The sequence below is a fragment of the Papio anubis genome, chromosome 16, assembly GCF_008728515.1.
Source record: "Papio anubis isolate 15944 chromosome 16, Panubis1.0, whole genome shotgun sequence".
Classification (NCBI taxonomy): Eukaryota; Metazoa; Chordata; class Mammalia; order Primates; family Cercopithecidae; genus Papio; species Papio anubis.
Window position 1 is genome coordinate 52,288,924 of NC_044991.1, and position 19,767 is coordinate 52,308,690.

General features: G+C 55.0%; 1 protein-coding gene across 1 annotated transcript; it reads right to left on the reverse strand.

Moving 5' to 3' along the window:
• Positions 1-12,323: 12,323 nt before the first annotated feature.
• On the reverse strand, positions 12,324-13,864 carry PPDPF (pancreatic progenitor cell differentiation and proliferation factor). Its single transcript, XM_003904500.4, has 4 exons — positions 13,587-13,864; positions 13,124-13,203; positions 12,896-12,973; positions 12,324-12,813 (listed from the first exon to the last, which is right to left on the reverse strand). Exons 2-4 carry the CDS (start codon positions 13,176-13,178, stop codon positions 12,602-12,604), a joined length of 345 nt encoding a protein of 114 aa, XP_003904549.2. The 5' UTR covers positions 13,179-13,203; positions 13,587-13,864; the 3' UTR covers positions 12,324-12,601.
• Between the last annotated feature and the right edge of the window lie 5,903 nt (positions 13,865-19,767).

Here is a 19,767-nt window from a genome sequence, read left to right on the forward strand (position 1 = left end):
GGTGAATCACGAGGTCAGGAGATCGAGACCATCCTGGCTAACACAGTGAAACCCCGTCTCTACTAAAAATACAAAATTTAGCCGAGTGTGGTGGCGGCGCCTGTGGTCCCAGCTACTCGGGAGGCTGAGGCAGGAGAATGGCGTGAACCCGGGAGGCGGAGCTTGCAGTGAGCTGAGATCTGACCACTGCACTCCAGCCTGGGCGACAGAGCGAGACTCCGTCTCAAAAAAAAAAAAAAAAAAAAGGTAGAACAAAAAAGAGTCCAGCACTGCCACAAATAACACTTACTGCTTCTTCCAGCAGGAATAGGATAATAGGACATTTGAAAGGATTTAAAAAAAAAAGTTTTCTGGTCAAAAGTTGACTTAATGAGAAGCTGATAGGTCATATATATAATCTTTGTTTGTTTGTTGTTTGTTTTGAGACAGTCTTGCTGTCACCCAAACTGGAGTGCAGAGGCGCGATCTCAGGTCACTGCAATCTCCGCCTCCTGGGTTCACGCCATTCTCCTGCCTCAGCTTCCCGAGTAGCTGGATTACAAGCACCTGCCACCTCACCTGCCTAATTTTTGTATTTTTAGTAGAGATGGGGTTTCACCATGTTGGCCAGGATGGTTTCAAACTCCTGACCTCAGGTGATCCGCCCACCTCAGCCTCCCAAAGGGTTGGGATCACAGGCGTGAGCCCCCGTGCCCGGCCCCAAGGCCTCTCTCTCCTCTCACAGGCTCCTGCTTCTCCAGCTTCTCGGTCACAGGAAACTCTTCTAGAAGCCCTGGGGGCGTCGGCTCTGCCAGCTCCGCCCACTCCCTGCTGGACCTTCCTGGCATCCATGGGAGCTTCCGATGGCCACTCCTCTGAGCCTCTTCTCTCCATCTGCTTTCACTCCTCCTTCCTCCTTTTGCCAGCTCTGTTCTCCTGTCTGCCCCCTCCAGTCCTCGCCACGTCCTCTTCCTGCGTGGCTCTGACAACCGTGTCTCCCCCAACCAGAACTCCCTTCCCACACGGGCCCTGGCACGGGGACTTCAGGGCTTCCTGCTCCCAAGAAGCAACTGCCTGAGGCTGGCAAGGCTGAGCTAGGCTGCGGCTCCTGGAGCTCTCCCGGTAGTTCCCGGAAACCCAGTCCACGGCCTCCTCAAGGATGGCCTCTGGGCCGGGCGCGGTGGCTCAAGCCTGTAATCCCAGCACTTTGGGAGGCCGAGACGGGTGGATCACGAGGTCAGGAGATCGAGACCATCCTGGTTAACACGGTGAAACCCAGAAGTCTCCCAGTGCCGGCTCTGCCAGCTCCGCCCACTCCCCTGCTGACCTTCTCATCCATGGGAGCTCCCCGGCGGCCACTCCTCTGAGCCTCTCTCCATCTGCTTTCACTCCTCCTTCCTCCTTTCTTTTTGCAGCCAGCTCTGCCTCCTGTCTGCCCCTCCAGTCCCTTTCGCTGCCACTGTCCTCTTCCCTGTGTGTGGGTTCTGACAACTGTGTTCCCCCAACCAGAATCCCTTCTCCCTCCTTACTACTGGCCCTGGCATCGGGATGACTTCAGGGCCTCTGCTCCCAAGAAGCAACTGCCTGAGGCTGGCAAGGCTGAGCTAGGCTGCGGCTCCTGGAGCTCTCCGTAATCGAAACTCAGTCCACGGCCTCCTCATGATGGCCTCTGGGCCGGGCGCCGTGGCTCAAGCCTGTAATCCCAGCACTTGGGAGGCCGAGACGGGTGGATCACGAGGTCAGGAGATCGAGACCATCCTGCTGACAATGAAACCCTGTCTCTAATAAAAATACAAAACTGGCAAGGTATGGTGCCTGTAGTCCCAGCTACTCGGGAGGCTGAGGCAGGAGAATGGCGTGGAACCCAGGAGGCGGAGCTTGCAGTGAGCTGAGATCTGGCCACTGCACTCCCCAGCCTGGTGATAGTGAGCAAGACTCAGTCTCTAAAAAAGGATGTATTCTGACCTTAAAACATGTCCCTGACTTCTTCTGAGAACACAGGTTTTTCTCCACCTTCTCGAGATGTAAATTTTCACTCCCATCTCTTCTAAACCTGAATCATCTTTTTTTTGAAAAATATTAAACTTCAGGGAGACAACTGTCCTCGGGAAAACTTATTGAAAACTGGGCAAATAAAAAATCTTAGAAGTCTTTTCCACAAATATTAGTAAACAGCTTTAGCCATCTGAGTGAGGAATCTTAACTTGTCTCATTTTGGCCAGAAACACACCTTGGAGAGAAATATGAGGAAAGACCAGCTTGGGCAGCAGAGACAGACCCCATCTCTACCCCCCGCAAAAAAAAAAAAATTAGCCAGGCGTGGTGGCATTCACCTGTAGTCCCAGCTACTCACGAGGCTGAGGCAGGAGGATCCCTTGAGCCCAGGAGGTCGAGGCTGCAGTGAGCTGTGATTGCACCACTGAACTCCAGCTTGGAGACCCTGTCTCAAAAAATAAAAAAAAATTGAAGAGACACCTATGTTTTACTGACTTGAGAATAAAAATTCTAAAATAATAGCTGTAAGATCTGTTTTGTATCTGTGTATTCTTTATGTATATATGTGTTTATATTATGTATTCGTGATTTTCTCAGATGGTATTACCAAATTAATTTATAAAATATCTTTAAAAAGTTATGTTCAGTTTGGCTTACAGATAAACAAGTACTTATGTAAACAAAATATTCCTAAAATCTGAGAAATATAGAAACTAAGCCAAATTTTTTTTTTTTTTTTGAGACGGAGTCTCGCTTTGTCACCCAGGCTGGAGTGCAGTGGCCTGATCTCTGCTCACTGCAAGCTCCGCCTCCCAGGTTCATGCCATTCTCCTGCCTCAGCTTCCCAGTAGCTGGGACTACAGGCACCCGCACCACCATGCCTGGCTAATTTTTTTGTATTTTTTAGTAGAGACGGGGTTTCACCGTATTAGCCAGGATGGTCTCGATCTCCTGACCTCGTGATCCGCCCGCCTTGGCCTCGCAAAGTGCTGGGATTACAGGCGTGAGCCACCATGCCCGGCGCCAAATTTTTAAAATAAGTGTTTGTGATCTGGGATAATCTTTGGTAAATAAAACTAGTTTTAAGAATGTTGGTAAAATTTAAAAAAAGGAATGGCTTCAGAATTGCCAGCATTAAATACAATGCAGGTATAATTTGTTTTGGTCTGGGCTTAGTAGTAAAACAAGTTTATGTTACCACCACTCAGTCTTTAAGATCATAAAACTATAAACCCAAACTAAGAGCAGAATACACAGTAAAAATGAATTGCTAATGCAGGTCAGCTGTGGGAGGAGGCGGGTGCGGGGAGGAGCAGAGGGGAAAGAGGAGCGAGAATACCATGCTTTTCTTTTTAGTTTCTTTTTTTTTGAGTTGGAGTCTTGCTTTGTTCCCTAGGCTGGAGTGCAGTGGCACTATCTCGGCTCACTGCAAGCTCGGCCTCCCGGGTTCACACCATTCTCCTGCCTCAACCTCCCGGGTAGCTGGGACTACAGGCTCCGCCACCACATCCGCTAATTTTTTGTATTTTTAGTAGAGATGGGTTTCACTGTGTTAGCCAGGATGGTCTCGATCTCCTGACCTCGTGATCCGCCCGCTTTGGCCTCCCAAAGTTCTGGGATTACAGGCGTGAGCCACTGCGTCCGGCCCTAGTTTCTTTGCTTCTGTGATGTTTTTGATATTTGTGGTCACTAAGGAAAATAACTCACGATGATGGCCAGTTTTGTTTAATGTTTCATGAAATCTTCATGAGCAGTTCAACCATAATTGTTAAGAACAAGTGAATTAGGTGAATATAAGTGGTATAAGAGTTTATAAATACATTTCTAAATACTTTTTTGTTTGAGAAGGAGTCTTGCTCTCTGGCCTAGGCTGGAGTGCAGTGGCGTGATCTTGGCTCACTGCAACCTCCACCTGCTGGGTTCCAGCGATTCTCCTGCCTCAGCCTCCTGAGTAACTGGGATTATAGGCGCCTGTCACCACGTCCAGCTAATTTTTATGTTTTTAGTAGAGACAACATTTTGCCATGTTGACCAGGCTGGTCTCCAACTCTTGACCTCAGGTGATCCACCCGCCTTGGCCTCCCAAAGTGCTGGGATTACAGGTGTGAGCCACCACACCCAGCCTAAATTAAAATTTTTTATTTTTACTTTTTAGAGACACCATTGCCCAGGCTCAAGTGCAGTGGTTTGGTCGCAGCTCACTGCAGCCTCCAACTCCTGGGCTCAAGTGAGCCTCCTATCTCTGACTCCAAAGTGTTGGGATCACAGGCATGAGCCACCATGCCCGGAGAGCAATGAACTTCTCCTGAGATGGAGTCTCTGCCTCTGTTGCCCGGCTGGAGTGCAGTGGCCGATTCTCAGCTCACTGTAAGCTCTGCCTCCTGGTTTACACTCATTCTCCTGCCTCAGCTCTCCCGAGTAGCTGCACTACAGGTGCCCACCACCTTGGGTTCGCTAGTTTTTGTATTTTTTAGTAGAGATGGGGTTTCAGCCAGGATGTATCTTGATCTCCTCACTCCTCATGACGCCTGCCTCGGCCTCCCAGTGCTGGGATTACAGGCTTGAGCCACCACGCCATAAAAATGAACTTTTTTTTTTTTTTTTTTTTTTTGAGACGGAGTCTCTGTCGCCCAGGCTGGAGGTGCAGTGGCCGGATCTCAGCTCACTGCAAGCTCCGCCTCCCCGGTTCACGCTTTACCCTCCCGCCTCAGCCTCCCCGAGTAGCTGGGACTATGGCAGCCACCACTCGCCTCAAGGTTTTTGTATTTAATAGAGACGGGGTTTCACTGCAGTTAGCCAGGATGGTCTTGATCTCCTGATCTTGATCCGCCTGCCTCGGCCTCCCAAAGTGTTGGGATTACAGGCTTGAGCCACCGCTTCAGTTTTTGCCCGAGTCTCTGTCATCCGGCTGAGGTAGGGCCGGATCTCAGCTCACTGCAGCCTCCGCCCCGAAGTTCATGCCATTCTCCTGCCTCAGCCTCCTCGAGTAGCTGGGGACTACAGGCGCCTCGGCCACCTCAGCCTCGGGCTAGTTTTTGTATTTTTTAGTAGAGACCGGTTTCACTGCAGCACAGATGGTCTCTGATCTCCTGACCTCATGATCTGCCCGTCTCGGCCTCCCAAAGTGCTGGGATTACAGGCGTGAGCCACTGTGCCCGGTCCATAAATGAACTTTTAAACAATAATTGTTTTATAAATTCTGTCTACTTATAAATAGTTTCCAAAATCTTTTTGGTAATTTGCAGCCTTAAAAGTTATTTTATACTTTAGGAGGTCAAGGCAGGAGGATTGCTTGAGCCCAGGAGTTTGAGACCAGCCTAGGCAACATAAGGAGATCCAGATATCCCATCTTTAAAAAATATAAAAATAAAAAATTAGCTGGGTGTGGTGGCACCTGCCTGTGGTCCCAGCTACTCTGGAGGCCAAGGCAAGAGGATGGCTTGAACCTGGGAGGTCGAGGCTGCTGCAGTGATCGCACCACCGCACTCCAGCCTGGGCAACAGAGCGAGACCCTGTCTCAAAATAAAATAAAAATAAGTAAATAAAAGTTATTCTAAGTTAAATTAAGTAATAGATATTCAATGTCTGGGCCATTTCTTTTTTTTTATTTAAATTTAATTTTTGTGGGTACATAGTAGGTGTATATATTTATGGTGTACATGAGTCATGTCGACCCAGCCGTATGCTGTGTAATAATCACATCAAGGTACATGCAGTCCCCTCGGCTCAATCAGGCATCTTCTCTTTATGTTACAAACAATCCAATTCTACTCTTAGTTATTTAACACGTACAATGAATTATTGACCGTAGTCACTCTGTTAATTCTCTACTAAAGCAGAATGACTGGTTCTTCCAGAATGCGATAAAGATGGAGGAGGAAAATGAAAAGCTGATGGAGACGTTTAAAAAAAAAAAGCGGTAAAAGTTTGTGTAAAAGGAATCTTTGAAAATGAATCTTACCTTGTGTAGTCAATGCTGGCCAAGATTGACTGAAGTTATTGATAAAGTTCTCTTTAAAATTAGCTTCAGTGTTAATAGTATACTGATGCAAAACCAGAATTTGGTATTATGAAAAGTTTTATCTTTTAAATAACTGGGCTCTGAAACAACAATTTTGTGTTTTAAGATAATTTTAAGATAATTTCTTATGCTTCATGTTGTCTTTTTTTTTTTTGAGACGGAGTCTCGCTCTGTCGACCAGGCTGGAGTGCAGTGGCCGGATCTCAGCTCACTGCAAGCTCCGCCTCCCGGGTTCACGCCGTTCTCCTGCCTCAGCCTCCCGAGTAGCTGGGACTATAGGTGCCCGCCACCTCGCCCGGCTAGTTTTTTGTATTTTTTAGTAGAGACGGGGTTTCACCGTGTTAGCCGGGATGGTCTCGATCTGACCTGGTGATCCACCTGTCTTGGCCTCCCAAAGTGCTAGGATTACAGGCTTGAGCCACTGTGCCCGGTCCATGTTGTCTTTTATTAGGTCTTTTGTTACTTGAGAAAACTGTCTTCTCAACATTATAACAGCTAAGTTTGGCTCATAACTATGGAACCTACTGTATTTGCCTTTTAAAATCGTTATCCTGGCCGGTAGCTGATGGCTCAAACCTGTAATCCCAGCACTTTGGGAGGCGGATGGGCGGATCCGCGAGGTCAGGAGATCGAGACCATCCCACCAGCTAACGCGGTGGGAAACCCGTCTCTCTACCAAAAAAAATACAAAACTAGCCCGGAGGTGGGCGAGAGCCTGCAGGTAATACTCCGAGGAGGACTGAGGGGCAGGAGAATGGCGTGAACCGGGAGGGCTTGCAGTGAGCTGAGATCCGACCTGCACTCCAACCTGGGAAGTGACAGGCCGAGACTCCGTCTCAAAAATATAAATAAATAAAATAAAATAAAAAAAATAAAAATAAAATAAAATCGTTGTCACTTTGATTAGATAGCCAAGATCATATTTAATCAAGTGTTTTTACCTTTTGACATTTTTGACAACTCCCTAGAGTCAAATTCTAAATTAAGTATTTTTAGGCCAGGTGCAGTGGCTCACCCCTGTCATCCCAGCACTTTGGGAGGCCGAAGTGGGAGGATCACTGGAAGCCAGGAGTTTGAGATCAGCCTGGTCAACAAAGTGAAACCCCATCTGTATAAAAACAAAAATAAAAAACGTAGCCAGGCATGGTGGTGTGAGCCTGTAGTCCCAGCTACTTGGGAGGCTGGGATGGGAGGATCACCTGAGCCTGGGAGTTCAAGGCTGCAGTGAGCCTTGAAAAATAATTTTGGGAGTTTCTAGAAAGGTACTAGGATTTCTCAAAAGGATTTGTCTTCTGCCTTGTGAAAGGGAAATGTCAAACTGATCAGGCTTATTTGATGCGCTGCATTAGATGGAAAGCATGTGAAATAGTAAGTGACACTAAGTCTTCTGGAGGTTCTACTTACGGGTTTGTTTTTGATATGAGTGTTGCAGAAACTCTATGAAATTCCTAGAAACCTGATATGTTATCCTATGATATATGTCCTATCTCACATGTTATTCCTAGAAATCTGGTACAATGTTATCAGTCGTAATTTTGGTTATTACATTAAAATGCTGTACGCCACAGAAATAACCACATTTCCTTGCCAACTGTGTCGTGAATATAATAAACTCTCATCAGACCCTGAGTCATGGTTATCTTAAGTCTTTGGTCATTCACAGTTATTATCTTACTTTTATTTTTTCTGAAAGCTTTGCAATCAGCTAGTCCCAAATTGTTTCTTCTTCAAAGAGATTTGTGGGAAGGATTCTGACAGGTGCTCTGAGCACAGGTTTCTGGTTCAGATCATACCCTCGGACTGGGTAAGAATTTCCAGAACTCGAAGGAGGAGCCTGGCAGGTCCACAAAAGTGCTGTCCCAGATCAACCAGAACAAGAATTAATGACATGGGGATGAATGAACTGACAAGGATGTTACTGTTTAATGACTTTTGTCTGAAACATTATGGTTCTTTCATAGTTTGCTTTCCAGATTTAAGAAACCATTTTTTGTTTTTGTTTTTATTTTTGAAGACAGGGTCTTGCTCTGTCACCCAGGCTGGAGTGCAGTGGCGTGAACACAGCTCATGGCAGCCCTGAATCCCCAGGCTCAAGTGATCCTCCTGCCTCAGCCTCCTGAACAGCTGGGACTACAGGAATGCACCACCACACCTGGCTAATTTTATTCCTTTATTTATTTCTGTAGATTCAGGGTCTTGCTATGTTCCCCAGGCTAGTCTCGAACTCCTGGGCTCTAGCAATCCTCCTGCCTCGGGACCCAGCCTGGGCATGAGAGCTATCTGTACGAGAGTTGCTGGGCAGATTTCTCTGAAGTCTGTAGCAAGTAGGGCAGCTTCAGCTTACAGGGCTTCAGAAAAAGAGCAGCTTTAATTTTCAGTGACTCCATGAGGAATGGTGGAAGAAAAAATGGAAAGAATGGTTTGGTGAGCTGTAGGCGGATATTGGAGGAAACTGAAGTTCAGGACCTGGTCTGGATCACAGGTGGGCGACAAAACCTCCAGACAGCGAACTGGGCTAGAATCGAATAGTGGGGGCACGATAGTTTTATTTTGAAACATAATTTTTCTCTCTGCAGTCAACAAATTTTTTTTTTTTTTTTTTTTGAGACGGAATTTTGCTTATTGCCCAGGCTGGAGTGTAGTGGCGTGACCTTCGCCTCCCGGGTTCACACCATTCTCCTGCCTCAGCTTCCCGAGTAGCTGGGACTACAGGCGCCCGCCACCACGCCCAGCTAATTTTTTGTATTTTTAGTAGAAACAGGGTTTCACCGTGTTAGCCAGGATGGTCTCGATCTCCTGACCTCGTGATCCGCCCGCTTCGGCCTCCCAAAGTGCTGGGATTGCAGGCATGAGCCTCCGCACCTGGCCTACTGGAACTTTTTATAAGGAATCTGAGATTGGGCTTTTAAAAACCTCTTGAGGCTAGGAAGCCATCGCCAAGACTTGCCATCAGACTTTGCCTGCAATAAGTACACATTTAGGGGAATTCCTCTCTTCTTGAGGTCCCGAAAAGTATCTTAAGATTCTGGGAGCTGCCAAGGAATTGACATGCCTTACTCATCTGTAAGGGAACCACGTATGTGAGGTACCAGGCCAGCTTTTTTCCAGGGGGATTTATTGGACCATGCCGTCAACCCTAGCTCCTTTAGTCATAGCTGAAAATAGGACATTCCAGTCAGAGCCTTGGTAATATAACCAATGTTTTCAATTGTGCCCTATTACAAGAACAGATTCTTACTGAACTTATGTAAATCTGCTAACAAGTTTCTGAATTCTGGAGGGATTAGGGAGGAAGAAAAAGATAAATATTTCACTGTTGAGGCCATTCTCGCCTCCCTGCCCTTCTTCCCTGAGGCAGGCCATAAAACCCAGGAAGGCCACTCCCCGGACTCTCACCCTGCAGACCGTCACGTGGTGTCCCGCCCCTAACCAGAGGAAAGGGATGTCAGAGTCCAGAGTCACACCCTTCCGTCCTCCGCTCACTCCTGCTCCATTGTGAAATACCCCCATTTCTTTGGTGTTTGTTTTGAAGGGGCCCACATCACATGGAACTTGTATTAAATACATTTGTATGCTTTTTTTTTTTAAAAAAAGACAGAGTCTTGCTCTCTGACACCCAGGCTGGAGTGCAGTAGCGCAATCTTGGCTCACTGCAGCCTCTGCCTCCCAGGCTCAGGGGATCCTCCCACTTCAACCTCCCCAGTAGCTGGGACTATGGGCATGCACCACCATGTCTGGCTAATTTTTTCTGTGTTTGGTAGAAACGGGGTTTTGCCATGTTGGTCACTATGACCAGGCAGGTCTTGAAGTTCCTGCATCTAGTGATCCAACCGCCTCAGCCTCCCATAGTGTTGGGAATATAGGTGTGAGCCACCGCCCCCAGCTTAATCTGTCTTTTGTTCAAGGGTCTGTTGGATACAGTAAGTTCTAGATGTCTCTTTGAGGAATTAGCGTGTCAGTATGTGCAGTTCTTTATTCTCCATTTTAAAGTTTAACTTCCACGTGGTTTCAGTAAACAACCTTTTCCACCAGTTTTAATCAATAGTTCACATCTGTTCCCCTGGTCACCTGCTTCGTCCTGACCCATCCTGGTCACCTTTTTTTTTTTTGAGATGGAGTGTCACTCTGTCGCCCAGGCTGGAGTGCCGTGGCGTGATCTCGGCTCACTGCAAGCTCCGCCTCCTGGGTTCAGGCCATTCTCCTGCCTCAGCCTCCCGAGTAGCTGGGACTACAGGCGCCCGCCACCACGCCCGACTAATTTTTTGTATTTTTAGTAGAGACGGGGTTTCACTGTGTTCACCAAGATGGTCTCGATCTCCTGACCTTGTGATCCTCCCAAAGTGCTGGGATTACAGGCGTGAGCCACCACACCTGGCCCTTGGTCACCTGCTTTGACCTGAGTCACCCCTGGTCACCTGCTCTGACCTAAGTCATCTTTAGCTAACTGTTCCTAACTGTCCTTCCTACCAAACTACTCACCCCACCACTCTGGCTCACACCCCTGCTCTCTTTAAAATAGCCAATCAGAATTAGCTTAGAGTGTGCGGTCCAACCCCACCCAATAAGGGAACGACACAGCAATATAGGATATCTGCGTCAGGAATAAGAACCCCTTCCCCTCCCTTGTCTAGGTGTGCTCTCGCCATTGCTCCATCCGCGAGTTGCACCCTTCTATAGAAGTAAAAATGGCCTTGCTGAGAAAATTAATGTTCAAGTGCTATTTCTTTGTGGCACTGAGGAAGCATTTTGTTTCTAACAGGTCTCAGCCATGAAGCTTGTGATGGGTGAGGAAAAGATATGACTTCTCCCCCTACAGAGAATCTGATGAGGATGCAGCTCCCAGGAGCAGGCCATGGACACTCCCAGGGTCGTGAGGTCCTCCAGCCAAGGGGCCCCCTGACCTGAGGCAGGGGACGATGCCCTGGGCAGCCTGGGGCTTGACTGCTCCCTCCTCCCAGCTGCCCCTTCCAAGACACCAGCTCCTGGGCAGTGCCCCTGCCCCGCTAACTCCAAAAACCAGGCACAGCTTCTTTCTAACTAAGCAGGGTGGACCCACCCTTGGTTCTGACCCCAAGTCCTCCAGCTCAGCCAAGGGCAGAGCCCCCCCAGGCCACATGACCTGAGCGTGGCTGGGCTCTCTCTTCAACACCAACTCCTCCTGCTACCCTCACAGCTGTGTGTGCATGGAGAGGATCTCTGTGGGCTTCACCTGGACACTGCAAAACAAAAGACTGCAGGGAGCTCAACTGCCATTGGGAGCAGCCTCCCACTCCCGGGTCCATCAGAGGCTCCCCACCCAGCCTCACACTGACCACTGGCTTGGATGGCTGGGTGAGGCTGCCCCCACCCTGCAGACAGGACAAAGGCTGAGCCATCAGAGGCTATAAGCCAGATGCCTTCCCACCAGCTTCCCACCAACTGGTGCAGCTATTTATAGTGCAGTGAAGCAGGGTACCAGGCAGGGAGCACCCACTGGTCCCCACCTCTCCCCACAGAGCCCCTCCCCTTCCCCCCTGAATCCCACCCCTTCTCAGAGAGGTCTTTCCCCTCCTGAGCCCTACCCTTCCCCACCCCACGGCGGCCCCTCCCCTCATCATCTCCCTGGCCACACACCAGCTATTTGACTGACTCCCACCTGCTCACTAAGCTGCCTCTCAACAGAACTGAGTCAATCCCTGTGGGTCCCTGGAGGTGCAGTGACACCACCCACCTTGGTTATGGAGGAGTCTACTGAGCTCACAGCCCACGCGCTCCTGTGTGTGGACCCCCACCCCTGCTGGACTGCAGCACTCCTGGGCTCCAGCACTCCATGCCTGTACTAGGCCAGAAAGACGCAGCCATCCTCCCAGTTCCTGCGCCCTTGACCTTTAAGCTGGGCTACCTGCGACAGGAAGACCCCTCCAGGGTGCCTGCAGCTGCTACCCCTCAGCCTGTCTTGGGGCAACACCCCTGTGGGAGGCCCTTGGGAGACAGCCCTGAGGCTGCCCAAACCCCACCAGCAGGTCCCTCTAGAGTGAGGGTTTTCCAGCTCACAGCCAGAGGCTACTCCCCCCCGCAGCTCCCTCAGAGGACCAGCCCTCCCTGCTCCCTTCCCCCCGCTGAAGGTGACACAGGGGCCCACCTCAGTGGCTGCCCTGGAGCCCGCTTGTCCAAGGGTCCCCGGAAGCAGTGGCGAATCCCGTCCTTCTCAGTCCCAGCAGCGACCTCACAGAGTGAGGAGGCCCAGGAAGGCCTGGGAGCAGGGCCATCAGGGAGTGAGGTCAGGAGGGATTCAGCCATTTCTCACACTCACACGGAACCTCGGGCCGCACAGTTCAGGAACACACCATCGGGGTACCGGCTGCTTGGAGTTTATTTTCCGCTTGGTGCCAGGTGCACAGTTCCCGATGTCAGGAAAGCTAGCGAGTGCCAGGGCCGGGCGGTAGAGAGCGGGGCCCTAACTCCTTTTTGGTGTCTGCTGTGTTGATGCGAAGGTCTGCTTGCTGCAGCCGCCTGGTCTACAGGGTGGGGAGTGTGAGGTGGGGAGGGGTCGGGGGGCGGGGAGCGGGGAGGGGCTCTGGTGGACTGGCGCCTCCGCAGGCCTCGGGCTGGTGGTAACCGCTCAGGTCAGGACGGGGGTCCAGCGCTGGCTGTGCTGGACTGACCGCCGGGCCGCTTCCTCGGGGCGTCCCGAGCCAGGCCACCGGTGGTCATGCTGCTGGAGGCCTGGGGGGGTTCCGGGTGCTCTGCGGACTCCAACACCGTGGCCATGAACGGGAGGGTGGACTTCCCGAAAAAGAAGCTGGCCCACCAGTGACCCGGGTCAGCCTTGGGGAGACCTGAGAGAAGCAAAGTGGGGTCTTGATGCTGCCAGCTCCTGGGGGCAGGGGCGGAGGGAGAGAGGGGCGGTCCTGCACTCACCTGGGGGGTGGGGAATGGCTTCCCCGGGGCACTCGGTACTGCCGCAGGAGCTGTTGCTGGAAGTGGAACCCAGGCGGCCTGGAGAGGAGAGGTCCCGTCAGCAACGCGGGGCACAGAGCCCCCCCCAGCCCACCGGCCTTCAGGCCGAGCGCTGGTTCCGCAGGCTGCACGGGGGCGGCACTGGCGCTAACAGAGCATCTACGTGGGTGGGGGGCAGAGGCTACTCACGCCGGTAGTAGTCGTGGGTGGCCACGAGCGAGCCGCTGGAGGGGATGGCCGCCATGCTCTGGCTTGCTGGCTGGTGGGACCTGCGCATGGGGGTCGGGGAGCCCCTCGGATCAGCGGGATTCCCTCAGGAAGGGCGCTCCCCAGCGGGTGGAGCCGCCACGCTGGGTTCTTTACCGAGGCGGGGCTCCCCAGCTCCCGGGACCGCCTTCGCTGCGCGGGGCGCGGGCGGCTCCAACCAGCCCGAACCGGCCGAGCGGGTGGAACAAAGGCGCTTTGTGCGCAGGGCACCGGCCCGGACGCCAGGAACCTGGTAGGCGCCGTCCCAACCCGCCCGACCCGGGAAGAGCCCGCCCGGGATCCCGCGCCCAGCGCTTGCTAGGGGGAGAGGAGAGGAGCCCCGGCCCTGCCCAGCGCCCCCAGCTCCTCCGGCCTGCTCGTCCCACCCGCGCGCCGCGCCCCTCACCTGGGCGGCAACCCCTCGCGGGCCTCGGCGCACGATCACGGGTGGCGGGGACGGGGACGCTAAGCCACGGAGCCCATTTGCAGAGGAGACCGCGAGACACCGCGCCACGACAGAGACGCGCGCGCGCGCGGGGTGCGCACGCGCGGACGCGCCCACTTATATGAGGTGGGGCCGCGGCGCGTCACGGAGGGCGGGCGCACCGGCTCCTCCCCGGGTCCCACTCGGCCCCGCCCCGTCCCCGCGTCCCGGAGAAGCCCCGCCCCCTCCTGGGCGCCACCCGGCCCGGCCCCCGCTCGGCCCCGCCCCCTCCCGGGCCCCGCTCGGCCCCGCCCCCTCCCCGGGCCCCGCTCGGCCCCGCCCCCTCCCGGGCCCCGCTCGGCCCCGCCCCCTTCCCGGGCCCCGCTCGGGCCCGGCCCTCAACTTCCTCCTCGGTGCGACTCTTGCCGTCTGGCGTGAGCTGAGCCCAGCACCGTGGCGTTCGTTCTCTTAAGGCGGCCCGGCTGGGCCTGGGTCTGCAGGGGTCAAAAGACTCCGGGTCCAGGAGTCCGGCCCCCGCCCCTCTCCCGGGCCCAGGCCCCCGTCTCCGACCCGTCTCGGACCCGTCTCGGAGCCCAGCCTGGTCCAGCCCGCCCCGTCCTCTTCAGCCCCTTGTGGAGGCAACGGGGGCGCCGGGCGGGCCAAAAAGTGCTGTGTGCGCGGAGCTCCCCGGCCCGGCCTCCAGGGACTTCGCAGCCAGAGGAACCTGGATCCCTCCCGAGCCCGCCTCGCAACTCTGGCAGCTCCGGAACCTGCACCCCGGTTCCCCAGCCGCAGGCCGCGCCTGCTGCCCGCAGGGGGCGGTGAAAGGGTGTGCGGATGGAGGGGCAGTGGGAGGCGGGGCCCAGACGGAGAGCGCGGCGGATTTGGGTGGGTGAGGTGAGTCTCCAGTCGCTGGAGGCAGAGGCTGGGCCCCGCTGCTCAGAGACCCCATGTTTGGGGAACCCAGAGCGTTCCTGGCAGGGCCCTGGGGACGGTCCGCCATGCCCTGCTGTCAACTGTCAATCAGGAGGGGGCGCGCTTTCCCTTCCCAGGTAGAAAGGCGTCCGTCCCCCCTCTGCCCCCCCCAACCCCCGCCCGGCCCAGCTGAATCCTCCCCACACCTCCCTCGGCCCCGCAGGGGAAGTCGGCCTGCCCCTTCGGAAGTCCCGTTTCTTTACACACCTGGTCCTGGCTGGGCGGTGTCTTCCCCGTGGCAGAGAGGGTCCGGGAGGTCCGTGGGGCGGCGCAGTCCGACGGCTTCGGGAGTCAGCCTGGGTGGATTTGTTTCGTGGCTCTCGTTGCTGGCTGAGACGGCCGTGTGCTTGTGTTCCGGAGATTGAGGCCAACGGATGTTGGACTCTGCCCTCGCCAGGTGCTCAGTGAGGACCCAGAGCTGGGCAGGGACCCTGGGAGGCCCCTGAGCAAGACTTGGAGGGACGCCCTTGTGTCCCCGAGCACGTGGGGAAGGCGCTGTCCTGGGCCCTGCGCCGCTGTGTGTGTTCATTGCACGAGTGTGTTAAGCACCTACTATGTGCTCATGGCCAAGCCAAGCGCAGGGAACGGTGAACCAGGGAGAACGGCCTTCCCGCGGGGAGCACTGCAGAGGCTGCGGGGCGTGGGAGGGGAGGGGGGTTCAGGTTTCAGCTGAGGTCTGCGGAAGGCTGCGGAAGGAGGGCAGGGAACCGCCCGAGCCCCACCTGGGATGGGGAGCTCTGTGCTGGGGAGCAGTGCCAGGACCTGCAATGGGAGAGGTGTGCAGCCCTGAGGGGTCACTTATGAGACAGATGGGTCAGTCGGGTTGACACTGGGAGGGTGGAAGTTTCTGGCAAGACCTGGGCTTGTCTCTGGAGGCTTGCACTGCCGGCCCAAGGACCCACAGCCCAGGGCTCGCCCACCACAGCCTCCTGCATCCGTGTGGGCCACGGGTGCTTCCCCAGACAGCCCCTCACATAGGCCTCAAACTGACTGCGCCTTCGGGGTCAAGACAGTGCATCGGCGTGGGCAGGGGCTGGGAGACACTTAAAGCCCAGGAAGTGGGGATGGGGCCTGGGAAGCAGACACCCCATCTCTGAAGCTGTGATCTGCCCCTGCTGAACCCAGGGCATGGTGGTTACCTGAGCCGGGGTACAGCTGGGTGGGGTGAGGGCTGATGCCAAACCTTGGGGTCCTGGCCAGGACTCTCGGAGCAGCACTGCCCCAGTGTGGGCAAAGGGAGTGGGACCGCCGAGTCAGATCTCCTGTGGCTGACCCATCCCATGGGGGCCCTGAGTACAGAGGGCTGGGCCTTGAGGAGTTCCCTGGAGAAGGGGGCTGGCTTAGGGCCCTCACAGGGGTCCGGAGACCTCTCCTGGTCAGGCTGGGGGCTGCTTTTGGCCTTGTCTAGACCGGGCACAGTACCTGAGGGCAGAGATGGGGTAGCCAGGGGGCCCCACCCTTGCCCGTGGCAGCTCAGGAACTAAGGCTGAGTAAATGCAGTGTGAGCACTAGAGCAGCGAGGGGCTCCGGGCGGTAGGGCCAGCGTGTGTGAAGGCCTCGGGGCCTGAAGGAGCTGTGGTAGTGGTGGGTTTGGGGAGGCTGGAGCCAGGTTCTGCCCGGACAGCATCTGCTCCCCGTGGGACTGAGGCTCTGTTCCTCCCTGTGGCCTCCCCAGGCTGGCTCAGGCCTGGGCAGCTGTCAGGGGGCAGTGAAGGGAAAGGGGCCAGGCAGAGTGCTAACTCACCGCTTTGCTTGGGGTCCTGAGACCCACCCCTCTGGCCTTCAAGAAGCCACAGAACTCCCATCCCCGACACAGAGCTGTGCCCACCCTAAGGATGGAGGCACCTCGACCATCGCAGAAGAGGGCCAGGGCTGCCGAGGGGCTGTGAGACTAGGGGGACACTCAGGACGCCCCTCTCTCAGGTTGGAGTTGCAACTCCCTTGAATGGGGGCTGGGAGACCTGCTGTTCTATCTTCAAGAGCCAATCATTGGCAGTTAGTGGGGAGCCGTTTGGTGCTGTTGGATTAGATGGGGCTCCATTCACACTGACCCTGCAGCTCTGGCCAGCAGAGCCTCCCACGGCCAGCTCCGGACGCCAACACCTTGTCTCACTGGGGGCAGGCCTATGCTGGGCAGGGACACCAGGCAGGGTCACAGGCTACGGCCTGTCTCTAGCCGAGGGCAAGGCTAGCTGTGCGCTGGGGTCAGCCTGTGCCAGGCCAGGTCTGGGACCCTGCAGGGAGCAAGGTACTCAGTCGGCCGCATTGTGGTCACCTCCTGACAGGGGCTCTGTCCTGTTAGACCTGTACCAGGCCAGTCCTCAGGGGCAGACACTGAGACGGGGTTTGGGGTGCAGGGTGAGTACTGGGGATCAGCACCTGGGAAGGGGTGGGGAGGGTGCAGCGCCGGGCAGGGACTGTTGGGGTGGCCTGCGTTGGGCTCGGCTGGCATGGCCTTTGTGGCTTGCTTGGACCCAGATTCGGATGCCCAGGGACGGGAGACCCTGGTGAGGTGTCTGTGGCCCAAGCCCACCCTGAAGCAGCCATGGGGCCATCTGCCAATCACGCCGGACAGCAAGGCCTTCTCGGGTCTCCCGCTTCCCTCTAGGCCGGCCTGACCCAGCTCACCTCATTCTCAACCAACCAACATCAGTCACAGAGTCGGAAAGGAGGGATTTTCATTTTCCTTTAAAGGGAAAAGGTGAAAACTGCATTTAATAAGCCGGGCCAGTGGGGGCTCAGAGCCCCTCTGCACAGTAAGCCTCAGAGACGCTGCATGGTGGTCCCGGGGCATCCTGGCCAAGGTGGGAGACCGCTGCCGGGCCCGTTGGGATCCCCAGCCTCTGTGAGGACCCGCGGGATGCCCTCAGGGGCTGCCCCCTGGATCTTGTCTCCCCTGAGGTGCAGTGGAGGCGGCAGACGAGGCGGCTGACAAGGCTGGCCCACACCCTTGTCAGGCGGAGGACCTGCCGACTGGCCGCTGGCCGTGGCTCTTGCTGGGAGCCGCGTGGCCTGGGCTTGGACCCACGTCCACCTCTCTCAGGCTGCCTGCTCTTGCCAGTGGCTGAGCCTGGCTTTTCCCATGACAGTGGCTGCAGACAGAGGGGACCCGTGCCACCAGGAAGGGTGAGCTCAGGAAACGCCAGCTCTCCTCTCCCCTGGCTCTGAGGGGTTCGTTGGTGCCCTTGGTGTGTCTGGGGGCTTTGGGGAGGTCCCAGGTCTTCACAGATGGGCGCTGGTTCAGGAAGCAGGAGGAGGGAGAGACACTGCACCTGAGCCTCCCCAGCTGCAGGAAATGGGTACAGAAAAACTAGGCGGACGGAAGATGCCTTGTACACAGGCTACAGGAGGCTGGTCCAGCCTCAGTTGCTGCCGGGATGTGATCATTGGCAGGGATGAGATTGACGGGGACAGTCAGCTGGGGAGGACGGCCACAGGCTTCCCGCAGGGCAGGAGGGAAAGGCGTCCAGTCCTCCTCATAAGGGCTGCCTGCTACTCTGTAGCCACTGTCTCCTTCCTTGTGGACGGGATGATGGAGGCACCTTGTCAACCAGTGTGTGGGGAGGACTAGATGGGAGAGGCCCCTAGCTCGGAGGCTCACAGCCTTGCTCGGCCCGTGGGAGCCGTCGCCACCTGCACTGTGCTCCTCCCACAGGTGTCTGGGGGTGAGGTGAGAGTTCTGCCAAAGCCAGAGCCAGGGTTGGACCCCCCGAGCTCCTTCGTCGGCCCCTGGAGGGAGAGTGGTGTGTTCGGACCACGGCCCCAGTGGTCCAGCTCTGCCCATCTTCATCCCGGGTGGCAGCTGCTGTCCAGCCCTCTGGCTGGTGCCTTTTAGCTGGTGTCTCCATCTGCAGAAGAAAACAGAAGTGCTGACTAATATTTGATGAAGGCCTGCTATGCCGGCGGCACCTAATGCGGCAGGTGGAGTCCGGGGGGGCAGCGGCTGAGGCTCCCTGTTCCTCAGTGTCCCTGCCTGTGGGATGGACATAGCTAACTCCTGGGGCCACCTTGAGGGTAAGATGCTTCCTGCAGGTGCTTGGACCAGTATGTGGCACAGGGCAGGTGCTCAGTGACAGTTCCATATTAATCCCTGCACTTTTCACTATTGGAAGTAACTCAGGACATTGGCTTGGTGATTACACAGGCACTGTGGGAGAAGGTGGCCTATTTGTTCACCCTGGGTCCCAGTGGTTGAGGCAGAGCCAGCCCTGCAGGAGGCAGGCGTCCAGTATGTATAATGGATGGAAGATTGAATTTCATAATAAAATATAGTAGAGATTTCTAGAGTAGAGGGGTGAGGAGGTCAACAAACCCTCTCCCCAGAATGTACCGGTAAATCTTAACAAAAGTCAGAAACAACTCTTTCAGTTCTTTGGATTTTAACCAAAGGCAAACAGCAAACCAAGGAGCGTTTATTCGTCAAAGAGCCAGGCGCTGTGGTTCCAGCCACTCGGGAAGCTGAGGCGGGAGGGTCACTGGAGCCCAGGAGCTCGAAGCTGCAATGAATTACGATCGCACCACTGCTCTCCAGCCTGGGTGACAGAGAGAGACCCCATCTCTAAAAAGAATAAAACCCTGGACTTTAGGACAAAATCCAAAATTACTTGGCATAAGTGAACCAGGAAAATCTCAACTTAAATGGAAAACAAGGCTGGGCGCGGTGGCTCACGCCTGTAATCCCAGCTTTTTTTTTTTTTTTTTTTTTTGAGATGGAGTCTCGCTCTGTCACCCAGGCTGGAGTGCAGTGGCCGGATCTCAGCTCACTGCAAGCTCCGCCTCCCGGGTTCATGCCATTCTCCTGCCTCAGCCTCCTGAGTAGCTGGGACTACAGGCGCCCGCCAACTCGCCTGGCTAGTTTTTTGTATTTTTTAGTAGAGACGGGGTTTCACCGTGTTAGCCAGGATGGTCTTGATCTCCTGACCTCGTGATCCGCCCGTCTCGGCCTCCCAAAGTGCTGGGATTACAGGCTTGAGCCACCGCGCCCGGCAATCCCAGCATTTTGAGAGGCCAAGGTGGGCGGCTCACGAGGTCAGGAGATTGAAACCATCCTGGATAACACGGTGAAACCCCGTCTCTACTAAAAAAATACAAAAAAATTAGCCGGGCATGGTGGTAGGTGCCTGTAGTCTTAGATATTTGGGAGGCTGAGGCAGGAAAATGGTGCGAACCCAGGAGGCAGAGCTTGCAG

Bases quoted from the DNA above. Each gene is read 5' to 3' on its own strand.
- PPDPF (XM_003904500.4), bottom strand. From the start codon at position 13,178: ATGGCGGCCATCCCCTCCAGCGGCTCGCTCGTGGCCACCCACGACTAC. The intron at 12,974-13,123 runs GTGAGTAGCCTC...TCTCCTCTCCAG, and splicing joins CACCCACGACTACTACCGGC to GCCGCCTGGGTTCCACTTCC. The intron at 12,814-12,895 runs GTGAGTGCAGGA...TGCTTCTCTCAG, and splicing joins AGCCATTCCCCACCCCCCAG to GTCTCCCCAAGGCTGACCCG.